Source organism: Lycium ferocissimum, chromosome 2 (genome assembly GCF_029784015.1).
Source record: "Lycium ferocissimum isolate CSIRO_LF1 chromosome 2, AGI_CSIRO_Lferr_CH_V1, whole genome shotgun sequence".
NCBI lineage: Eukaryota > Viridiplantae > Streptophyta > Magnoliopsida > Solanales > Solanaceae > Lycium > Lycium ferocissimum.
Genome location: NC_081343.1, coordinates 62,786,350 through 62,798,429, shown reverse-complemented (window position 1 = coordinate 62,798,429; position 12,080 = coordinate 62,786,350). Strand labels below are relative to the sequence as shown.

At 36.0% G+C, this 12,080-nt stretch overlaps 1 protein-coding gene across 2 annotated transcripts; it reads right to left on the bottom strand.

Moving 5' to 3' along the window:
- Positions 1-8,986: 8,986 nt before the first annotated feature.
- Positions 8,987-10,851, bottom strand: LOC132046673 (zinc finger CCCH domain-containing protein 14). 2 transcript variants are annotated; one of them, XM_059437382.1, is made up of 2 exons: positions 10,126-10,851; positions 8,987-9,819 (listed from the first exon to the last, which is right to left on the bottom strand). In XM_059437382.1, exons 1-2 carry the CDS (start codon positions 10,834-10,836, stop codon positions 9,511-9,513), a joined length of 1,020 nt encoding a protein of 339 aa, XP_059293365.1. In that variant the 5' UTR covers positions 10,837-10,851; the 3' UTR covers positions 8,987-9,510. The 2 variants fall into 2 exon arrangements, with proteins under 2 accessions (XP_059293365.1, XP_059293366.1); XM_059437383.1 differs by having other exon boundaries at positions 8,987-9,816; positions 10,126-10,836.
- Between the last annotated feature and the right edge of the window lie 1,229 nt (positions 10,852-12,080).

The window sequence follows — 12,080 nt, the reverse complement described above, 5'->3', positions numbered from 1 at the left end:
CCTATGTCCATCCCTGGATCTGCAACCCCGAATCTTAAAATTTAGATTTTGCCGAATCCGACACTCGGATCCTTACTTGTATTGGATACCCGCACCCGAGTCCGAGCAATTTAGCTTTAAATAGCAAGGAACTCCATGTCGTAGCTACCTTTTCTTCCTTTGGACTCACCCCCAGGAGAGCTACTAGGCATTAATTTTGAAGTCGACGTTACATTTATAAGGAATAGTTCTAAGATATGGTCATCATTAATAAGGAAATGATCCTTCATTATTATACCATTAATCATGTACTTATCCTGTCCAAACATTGATAGTATTTTGTTGTCGTATTTCATCTTTAATGCCTTTCTGATAATAAATCTGTACTTAGATTCAAATGAATATGAAAAGAGAACAAAGGTGCCTTAGATTCAAATGACTATGAAAAGAGAACAAAGGTGCCTAAAGATCTGTTCTTGAATGATCCTTCATTTAAGAAGAAGAACAAGTAGTGAAGCAAATTCAATTTCGGTTTTCTCTTTTTATTAAGTCTTTCGGCACGTGTGTAGCACATGTTTGCTATATCCATATAATATTTTTACTTATTTTGATTTATAAAGTAAAAATAGACAGTTATACCATGAGTTGGATAAAGAAAGAAGAACTCACGTTTCCCTGCACATGTGTTGCACAGTTATACCATGTAAATAAAATCATGTAATACACGATTTTGTAAAATTCTTTCAATATTATTAAAATAAAGTTTCTGAGTAAATAATTATACATGAAAGTATGAAGTACAAGTTTCTATATATGATCAATGTGAATCCATCATATACTACTTTTGAAAATGCTACAAGAATGGGACAAATAGATCAATAGATCAGTATGATAAGGAAGAATAACAAAGGACATACAACCACACCTCAATTAGCACACTAATTAGTAAGTTCTCAGAGAAAAAAGAAAAAAAAAAACTAAACAATAAGCCAAAGAAAAGAAATTTAAAAAGAGGTCTTGGATAAAAAAAAATTAAAAAAGGGGCCACTACTTCTATAAAATAATCCAACCGTTGTGTAATTCATTTGCCTGGAGCGCACAAAATTACTTTTCTCTCTCTCGCTCTTTACAAGTGGTCTTTTCTTTATGTGATTATCTCCATCTATCAATTCCAAATTATTTAAATTAAATTATTCGTATCAATCAAGCGATCATCCAGAAAGCAAAGGTACCGTTTTCTTCCCCGGCAAAAAGTAATATTTTGTTTTATCCGTTTCCCCCACCCCCGGGGAGCTACTAGGCATTAATTTTGATGTTGTCGTATTTATTAGGAATAGTTCTAAGATATGTTCATCATTGATAAGGAAATTATCCTTCATTTAACCATTGATTGGATTTTTTTATGAAGAGGTGTGGAACAATAAGTCCTCATTTGTCATACTTTAGATTTTTCTCCTGACGAGTAGCTTGCAAATGGAGTCACAGCACTCATCAAAAAGAAAAAAACTCTGTTTCGGTTTTTCCTTTTAGTTTCATGGCACATGCATTGCACATGCATACCGAGTCATGTATTTTTGGGAGTTTCATTAACGAACTATTGAAATCCATGTCTTCTCCGGATTGATCATTTCTAGGGAAGAAGGGCCTTTAAATAGCAGGAACACCATGTTGTAGCTCCCTTTTCTTCCTTTGCACTCCCCCCCAGGAGAGCTACTTGGTATTAATTTTGAAGTCGTCCTTATATTTATTAGGAATAGTTCTAAGATATGTTCATCATTAATAAGGAAATGATTCTTCATTTAACCATTGATTAGATTTCTTTATGAAGATGTGTCGAACAATAAGTGCTTATTTGTCGTGCTTTACATTTTTTCTTGACGAGGAGCTTGCATAATAGAGTCACACCATTCATCAAGAAAAAAAAAGTGTCGGATTTTCTTTTACTAGCTTCACGGCACGTGCATTGCACGGGTATGCCCATTCATGTATATATCCATTAACGAACTATTGAAGTCCATGTCTTTTCCAGATTGATCATATCTGGAGAAGAAGGGCCTTTAAATAGCAGGAACACCATGCCGTGGTTCCCTTTTCTTCCTCTGCACCAGCTGCAGGAAAGCTACTAGGTATTAATTTTTACTCAAGAAAAGAAGAAGGAAGAAAACAATATTATTAGTTTTGTCGTGTTCAAAAGAGTAGTGTGGAGTAAGCTAGTGTATCTTTCTAACTCCTGTATTGAATGTTCTAATTGTGTATGGAAATTTTCATCGCAGTTTTATTTGTAAAAGCAATGTTGACATCTGGTGATTTTGATGACAAGGTTCATGCAAAACAAACTATATAAGGCTGGGAAACAGACAAACTGAACAGTGTACCATCACTGACAACATTGATATATAAAGTCGGTTTCCTCAATGCTGCACTTCATTGTGGCTTCTAGCATTGGAGATATTCTCCTCCTCTTTTCAGGGTTGTTAGACCTCCATTTCCCTTATTGCTATTCCTCTTTCTCAATTTTTCCTCTTTAAGTTTGCCTTACAATTTTGTAAATCACCCTATTTTATGCTTGAATAGTCTTGTGATTTCTGATTCTTCTATTTGATTATATTTGTACTTCATTACCAAATCATGGAGATACTTAAAATTGATAGTCACCATGTATTAGGCTCAAATGGTGATTGTGGTAGAGGAAGAAGAAAACAGAGATCGCCAACACTTGGAGCCGTTTGGATGGAGAAAAATTTTCCTTGCTTCAATTTCTTTTTCAAAACATTGTTTGGTTATACATTTGACTGAGTTTTTGAAGATGAGTTTTTCAAGTTTGAAAAACTGAAAAAGTGGTCAAGTGAAAAATCTTTTTCCACTCACAAAAATTCAACTTTTTTTCAAGTGAAATGCATATCCAAACACAACTTCAACTTTAACTTCCATTTCGGTTAGAGTCAACAGTATGTGAAAAGAGCACAAAGGTGCCTAAAGATCTTGTTCTTAAATGATCCTTCATTCAAGAAGAAGAAGAAGTAGTAGTGAAACAAATTCCATTTCGGTTTTCTCTTTTTACTAGTCTTTCGGCACGTGCGTAGCACATGTATGCCAGGTTATGTATATACATATAATACCTTTACTTACTTTAATTTATAAGGTAAAAATACAAATTTTAAATCATGAGTTGGATAAAGAAAGAAGAACTCACGTTACTCTGCACATGTGTTGTACGTGTAAATTTTTTTACATTTCTCTGCACATGTGTTGCACGTGTAAATCAAATCATGTAATACACGATTTTGTAAATTCTTTCAATATTATTAAAATAAAATTTCTGAGTAAATAAGTACAAGTTTCTATGAATAATCAATGTGGATCTATCATACACTACTTTTGATAAAGCTCAAAGAATGGAACAAAATAGATCAATAAACCAGTATGATAAGGACAAACAACCACACCTCAAATTAGCATACTAATTAGTAAATTCTCAGAGAGAGAAAATAAACAAAAAACAAAAGAAAAGAAATTTAAAAATAGGTGTTGGATAAAAAATAAAAAAAAAGAACAAAAGAGAAGCCACTACTTCTATAAAATGATCCAACCTGTCACGTCATTAGTCTTCAACTAAGCGCACGTGCGGCACTTGACAATTTGCTCACGATCTTGCACAACTTGCTCATGATCTTACTATGCCAAGTCAGCCTAGATTTCTACTCTTAGGATTGCTAAGAGAATGGTAAATAAGGAAGACAAGAGAAATTTGCTAAAGGAAGCTTTTTCTATTAGAGAGAACTTGTGATTTTTGCTTGATCATCTTTACAAATGAATGCCCTCTTTTTATACTACTCACCTTGGGGCTATAGCGTAAATATTAATCGTTATACACGTCCCTTAAAATTTACAACATAAGTCCCTATTCTAGAAATCTCTATACAACTAGAGTGTTCCAAGGATCTTCCATGCAAATTCATGGAATTCTAGGGTCTTCCAAGAGAAATCTCCATATGTCTCTAGAATCTTCCCATATTATCTAGTTTTCCTCTTATGTAACCATTCCACATGGCAAATATATGTACCAAGTGGCACGTAGGTGGCATGATGACATGGTGGGTCCTCACAAACCGTTGTGTAATTCATTTGCCTGGAGCGCACAAAATTACTCTTCTCTCTCTCTCTCTCTACATCAGTGTTATCAAAGGCGCGCTTAAGCCCTGAAGCGAGGCTCAAAACATGTTGAGCGCTTCACCTCGCTTAGTGTGCACTTCAGTGTCATCATCAAGGCTTTAAGTCATATTTTTCCTTGCCAAATAAGCATCTCTTGAAAAGGAGACACTAAACAATTGATATTTCACTTTATCGTAATTTTTTTACAATTTCTTTGTCCGACAAATATTTATTATTTATGCTTATTATTATTAGCCTTGGGCTAAACATATATATTTGTATTTTTTCTCCATTTGCGCTTTTTTTCATTAAAGCACCCGTTTTATTTGCGCTTTGCGCTTAAAGCCTCAAGAGACCTTAGAGCTTTTTTGCGCTTTTCGCTTTTGATGACACTGGTCTACATGTGGTCTCTTTAATTATCTCCATATATCAATTCTAAATTAATTAAATTAAATTATTCGTATCAATCAATCGATCATCCAGAAAGCAAAGGTACGGTTTTTTTCCCTAGCAAAAGTAATATTTTGTTTTCTTCCTTGCCTCCCACCCCTGAGAGCTACTAGGCATTAATTTTGAAGTTGTCGTTTAATTTATTAGGAATAGTTCTAAGATATGTTCATCATTGATAAGGAAATGATCCTTCATTTAACCATTGATTAGATTTCTTTTATGAAGAAGTGTGGAACAATAATTACTCATTTGGCGTGTTCTTGATTTTTTCCGCGACGAATAGCTCGCAAATGGAGTCACACCATTCATCAAAAAACAGAAAATATTTGTTTCGGTTTTTTCTTTTACTAGTTTCACGGCACGTGCGTTGCACGTGTATATATTTTGGGAGTTTCATTAACGAACTATTGAAATCCATGTCTTCTCCAGATTGATCATATTTGGGGAGGAAGTGCCTTTTAAATAGCAACACCGTGTAATCCCAATATGTTAGTGGGGTCTGGAGCAGAGGGGGAGCTAGAATTTGAAGTTTGTGGGTTCCGAATTCAATCCCTTTAAGTTACTGGGTTCTAAATTACTAATTTATACATATTACATAAATTTCTTAAGGTAAATATAAGGTTTTAATAAAAGCTTGTGGGTTCGGCCGAACCCGTCTTCGACACCAGGGGGGAATCTATGTATGAAAAATGGGTCACGAAAACACCCGCAAGGGTGGCTCAGTTGGTTGAGCATGGGGCTTTCATAATGGAGGTCTCAGGTTCGAAACCCCACCACTGCGACGGCGGTGGATTTGCCTTACAGGTCGAGCTCGTCGCACGGGGCTTGCCTAGTGCGGGTTACCTCTTCTGTGTGATTTGCGAGCTATTGCACAGGAGCTAAGTTTACCCTGTGCGCACCCGAAGGATAGCGGCCGCGGGTTCCCATGTCATAAAATAAAAAATAAAAAAGGGTCACGAGAACCCATGATCACCCGACTAAACTCGGTATATTATGTATATAATCCTTAAAATATATCTAATATTAACTAAAGGAACACATGATCAAACTAGACGGAGCGGAGCACTGGTTAAGTGCTGGGTTTAATCCCTTAAGGTTGTAGGATCGAACCCTACTAGATTCGCCTATGTTAATCAACACTGTAGCTCGGCCACTGGTCTGGAGGGTAGTGTGTATGCAGACCTTACTAGACCAAGCGGAGCACTGGTTAAGTGCTGGGTTTAATCCCTTAAGGTTGTGGGATCGAACCCTACTAGATTCGCCTCTGTTAATCAACGCTGTGGCTCCGCCACTGGTCTGGAGGGTAGTGTGTATGCAGACCTTACCTTACCTTTGGGAAGGTAGAGATGCTGTTTCCGATAGACGCTCGGCTCAAAGAACATTTTGATTTGTCTATCTAAGAAAAAGAAAAAAAAGATCTGCACGTTTCATAATTCTTCTTCAGAACATTTTAGACAATTATGGTAAAAATTGTAGCAGGTCAGTGATTTTACAAAGGTTGATTCTTATGTTCTTATTTGGTGCTACAAGCCTACAACTATTCCTACTAACCAGAAAAAAAAATTACAAAAGAAGAAGCAAAATCTTACCTGAGAACAATGTGAAAGAAGTCTTCTTCATGGCGCTTGATGTTAAATTTCAGCTGCCATCAAGTCCATTGATTCAACGCCAGCCCATTTGACTTCGCCTTCTCCAAGTCAATGAATCGCCATTACTAGTAAACCCATTACATAAAAGTTTAAGAAAGCACCAAATCAGTGGCGATTGCAAAGTCTGGACGATTTTCCCGGCAAGATATCATCGGACGATTTCAAGACATTGACACGTGGTGACTGGTGTGGCCATTTTGTAATTTTTTTTGCTGTAGTTGTCATTCACAGTTCTAAGAAGGTTTATTTAAAATTAATCGACTGTTAGTATTTATTTCAAGTTTAAACTGTTTAATTAAAAACCAACGATGTTTAAATGTGGAGTATTTGTTGGGGGGTCGTTTGGTAGGCCTAGTAGCACTAATTACGCCTGAATTATTAGAAGTAAATTATTTGTGTAATGAATAATAATATAAGATTTGCCCTGCTTTGAATAAAATTATATAATTATTATGTGTTTAATAATAATACATAAATTGATATGTAAAAATTAACTACCATAGGAAAATAATTGTAACTAAATAGTTTTTGAACATATAATATGCACTCATCATGTGGTTTGATTTGCTTTTCTCCCCGATAATATCCTTAAATGAAATGACATCTCAAATTTTGAGGTGACTGAATTATTGAATTCATGAAAAATATTTTAAATTTTACTAATAATTTTATTGGGCTTTTAGTTATTATCCAAGGACTAAAAGTTGTAGCAGAAAAAAAGTATAGCCCGATGAAATTTCCATAAAGGTAATCAAGTCGATTAAATATGGGCATGTTCCTCATAATTCTGTCATCAGTGGATACAGGTCACTAATGCAATTGCTAGGAAATCCAGTCATAAAATATAGCTATTGAAAGTAGAACAAAGTAATATATCTTCTTTGCTAAGAAAGGTGCTAAGAAAGAAACATATTAATGGTTTTAGATTTATTTTTTTGGTAACAGCTGTGAATATTACCGTTAATAACAAATATAATAACAAACTAAGGAGCTCCTAGTTCCTCAACCACCTTCTAGGGTTTTAGATTGTTAGTAGTTCTTTTGGTGGTTGTAAATGATGCAATATGCAGACATTCTATGAACTACTTTTGAGAGACAGATATCAAATGTATCATAATGTAATAGAGTAATAGTAGTAATTTTGTAGCAAACTGTAACGAACTGCCAAGGAGCTCAATGCTCCCTGAAGCTTGTATTCTTGTTTAAATATACGGAAAAGGGCCAAATATACTTGCTTCGTTATCTTTGGGCGAAATATCACTATTTGATTATCTTTAGGAAATGCCAAATATATCCTTCATCCGAATTAAAGTTGTCAAGATGGACATTTGATCCTATGTGGCTGCCACATATTTGATGATGTGGATGCCACGTGGCATGCCACCTCAACACCCCTAATCCATTTTACCCCTCTCCTCTATTTGTTCTTCCATCACTAAAATTTTCTTGCCCTCCACCGCCATTGCCACTTACCGCCACCACGACCACGCCCTCTGGGATTATTATTCCTTCCTCCAATTTACTACTTCCCATGCTTGATTTTCCCCTCATCGTCACTACCCACAAGCAAAATTGGAAACAAACTTAAAAGGATTCCACAAAATTATGTCAATCCAATCTAGTTTATGTTCAGGAATGAACATTTATTTATTTCAAATGAAGTACTTAGTAGTAATTGTTATTGCTATGCACTGTCTTCGATAATTTGAGTTGCTTTTGATACCCATGACTCCATCAATCGACAGGCACTATGCTCTTCCCAATTTTACCTTATTTCTGTTTCATCCGTTTCTAAAAGCCCTGTACCATTGAATCTTGTGATTAAATGGATAATTCGACCAATGTTAGTTTTTTAATGCGGAGACAACCCATTATGATCTTAGGATTTCATAATATTAAGTTACCAGAAGCAAAATGATTTTGAGTGTTCTTCAATTTCAATTAGAAGATCTTTTTCTTTCTGTCATTTACATTTCTCTAAATGCAGATGATTCTGAGATGGCTTGATGTTGAATATCTAGGTGAAAGGATCCCCTTATCATGTGCAAACCCCCGTTAGATATAGAGATGGTCGTGGTGGCGGTAATGGTGGTGGGGGAAGAAAATTTTAGTGGTGGAAGAACAAATAGAATGGGGATAAAATGGGTTAGGGGTGTTGAGGTGACATGCCACGTGGCATCCACCTCATCAAATGTGTGGCATCCATGTAGGATCGGATGTCCATCTTGGACAACTTTAACGGATGAGGGGTATATTTGGCCCCAAAGTATAAGGGCAAGGGTATATATAGCCCCAAAGTATAACGAAGGGTATATTTGGCCCTTTTCTCATAGTACGGGGGTATATTTGACCCTTTTCCGTTAAATATATTATCTATCCAATTAGGCGGGGAAGGGGTGACAAAAAAAGAAATTACTCATTACGTATTTAGTAAGTTAAAATAAGAATAAATATATTGGTAATAATAGAAAATGGAAGAAATAGATTTCGATTATAGAGAAGGAAAAGTATATTACACTTTCTAAAGTTTATAAATCAATATACATGCTCTTTTTCGTAACCACTCTTTTATTTTAAATGAGTACAACCTTTTTACTACAAACCATACAAAAGATATGGAATTTAAGAAGTGAACATATTTAATTGTCGATTTGTTGGTTAGATTTTCTTAACTTTTCTATCTGAATGAAAACAAATCAAACCTTTTGGCCCTTTTAGAAGTTTAACACTGAACCAAATTAAAAAGAACAAACCAATTTATCGAGTCGGTTTAATTAGACTTTTAGCTAAGTGATTTTTCAATTTATTTGAACACCGTAAGTCTTCATAAACCAAGTTGCAATTGGCCAGACTACTGCCTCAAACAGCTTATGATCATTACAAAGATTTTAAGCACCTACTACCGCTCCATGCCCTTGCCACAAGTGGTACATGCTCGACATGAACACTTGAAAATTGAAATATTAGCTAACAACCAACAAAAGAACTTAGAATTTCTCTATATACGTCTCCAGTTCCAACTCCAAAAACCTCGTCCGTAATTTTTCTATTTTGCTGAGTGCGTGCGTTGTGACTTGGGCAGGTAGCCAGGTGTCACTCCAAATATAATCCTCATAACATAACCTTCCTATCTGTCCAAGTATTTTATACACGTAATATTCGTGAAAATCTGTCCATCGACCATCTTATTGCTTTTTGGGGATTTATGAATATGCGAAATTGAACCATAGAATTGCAGTTTTGCACCTACAAACAATTGAAGATATATGGAGTCGAGTCATCAGAAGAGGGCTGGACCTGTTCGTCGCTCTTCCTCAGTGAGGGAGTGACGGAAGTGGCAACGGTGACCATAGGGGCACATATCACCTGCTAGGACCATACGACAGACCTCAGTCTTGTAGCGTGGATGCCTAATCACTGGGCGCAGCTCTGTGATACCATGAGCAAACTGACAGTTTTCTCCATAAGGGCAAGTCCCAGTCTCCTGCCATTTGTTGCACAGCTCTGTCTTGAACATCCCTTGGTTGTAAACATCAAACTCTACTGCCTCCTCTTCCTTCTTCCCTCCTGGAACATACACTCTTTGCTGCTACAGCCACACACCAACCAGAAAGAAAAAAGGCATAATAAAAGCCAAATTAGCAATCAAATTGCACTGAACCGACTCCTTAGGCGAAGGAAATTATTTTATTCATAAATATCTCTACAATCTTCACAATACGAAAATAGATAGCATCACTCATATTTATAGTAGGAAACTTACGCCAACTTAACAATTGACACATTATGAAACTGAAATCAAACCAAATACGTATCAAAAATTCATATGGTAACTCAGAATTAACCGATTATATTGACTGATGAATACGAAAGGGGAATGAATATTTTCACTCACAGATTCAGTAAGTGGTGGATTTGTAGATTTTTGCTTAGTTTTTCCCTGGCTGGGACCTCCATTGTTTCCTCCACCTTGTGCTTTCAACTTGAGATAACCGCTCGAGCGGACAGAAATGCTCTTAGGGAGCGAGACTCGTTGTTCGACGTTCCTTCGCTCAGGCCTGTTTGGTTCCACCACGTTGACGTTTCCCTGCCTGATGTTCGGAGGTCTGGGATCAGGGGTTTGATTATCATGATTGACTCCCAAACCGAAACGATTGAAATCAGAGAGAAGGCAGTTTTGTATGGTAGCCTGAGTGAGGAGGCTAAGGCGTCGATCCAAATCGGTGTTAACAAGCCTGAGAGATTCATTCTCCTGATGAAGAGCTTCAACTTCTTTGATAGATTCCTGTAGATGAGCAAGGCAGAGAGTGTAGCGATTGTAGAGTTGCTGGTACTCGAGAACGTAGCTAGGTTGATGGAGGCGGTGGTGATCAACGAGGTCATCAGTATCGTCAAAGGAGGTTAAGGAAGGTGAATTTGAGCTACGAGAGAAAGTTGAGTAGAAATTGGGCATGAATTCAGAGGAATCGAATTGGTGAGTTGAAGTAGGTGAGAGAAATGGATTATCAGCCAAGTGTGGTGAAGTTGCATCAGAGGAAGTATAGTTTTTGTTGACATCAATGGTGCTGGTGTTAAGGCCATCACTTGAAGGATTTTCGTTCTGCATTTTGCTGAGAACAGAGTATAAGTGGAAAATGATCAGTAATTACAAATAACATAATGAACTGCTCAATAATAATACCAGAAAAATACAAGCACATTTGATTCTAGTATAGCGAATTTTCCAAAACTGCACACAGCTTTTACTCGAAAGTAACACAGATTTTATGGAAAATGATAGAATTTGCTGAGAACAGAGTATAAGTGGAAGGAAAATGATCAATAATTACAAATAACATTTCTATATTCAATAATACCAGAAAAATTTAGTACATTTGATTCTAGTACAGCGATTTTCCAAAATTGCACAGAGCAAGTACTCAAAAGTAACAGAGATTCTATGGAAAATGATAGAATCTGCTGATAACAAGAGTATAAGTGGAAAATGATAAGTAATTACAAACAACATTCCAACACTCGATAATACTTAATACCAGAAAAATCCATGCATATTTGATTCAAGTATAGCGAATTTTCTAGAATTGAACAGAGCAAGTACTCAAAAGTAACTGAGATTCGCAGAGATGTTGAACCTAAAATTCACATAAAACCTTTTTCACCGACAATCACATCTAACTAATTGAAGTATAGCAAACACAGAGACGTAGAAGTAAAGCACATGACTTATTCACAACTGGTATGAAATTACGATGAGGAGAAAAGACATCTCGCCGCAATTTGATAGTATCAGAAATGATAAAGTAATTTTTAGAAAAACATTCCGAAACAGTCAACGATGAAAATTTCAAGCACATTTGATCTTATGCAGTTCAATTTTCCATAATTACACAGAACAATTACTCAATAATCGGAGATTCAAATAGATATACAAAAACCTAGCGATCACAAAACAGAGAGAGGAACATAATAAATAATCAAATCGCACTTGACGAAAATTCTAGTAGATGATGTCACGAAGATGAGAAAAAGCATTACGCGAAGTTGAAATTGATCAGTAGTTTAACAATAACTACACAAAACACTTAGCAATACCAGCCTTCAAGCACAGTTCATCAACTAGTGTTAACGAATTTTCCAGGATTGAACAAAATAATACTTAAAGGCAACGGAAATTCACATAGATATAGAATCTAGCAATCACACAGCACAAATCGAAACACAGATAGAGTCGCAACAACTATGTAAATAGCATCTGATAGAAATGCTAACTGAAATCACGAGGAGTAGAAAAAGCACCGCAATCTAACATAGTGAAATTCGCCTTAAAACACAAATAGAATTCACATAGAT

Excerpts from the sequence above, each read along its gene's own strand:
- LOC132046673 (XM_059437382.1), bottom strand. The coding sequence starts at position 10,836 with ATGCAGAACGAAAATCCTTCAAGTGATGGCCTTAACACCAGCACCATT. Across the intron at positions 9,820-10,125 it reads ATCCACCACTTACTGAATCT|CAGCAAAGAGTGTATGTTCC; the intron begins GTGAGTGAAAAT and ends GTGTGGCTGTAG.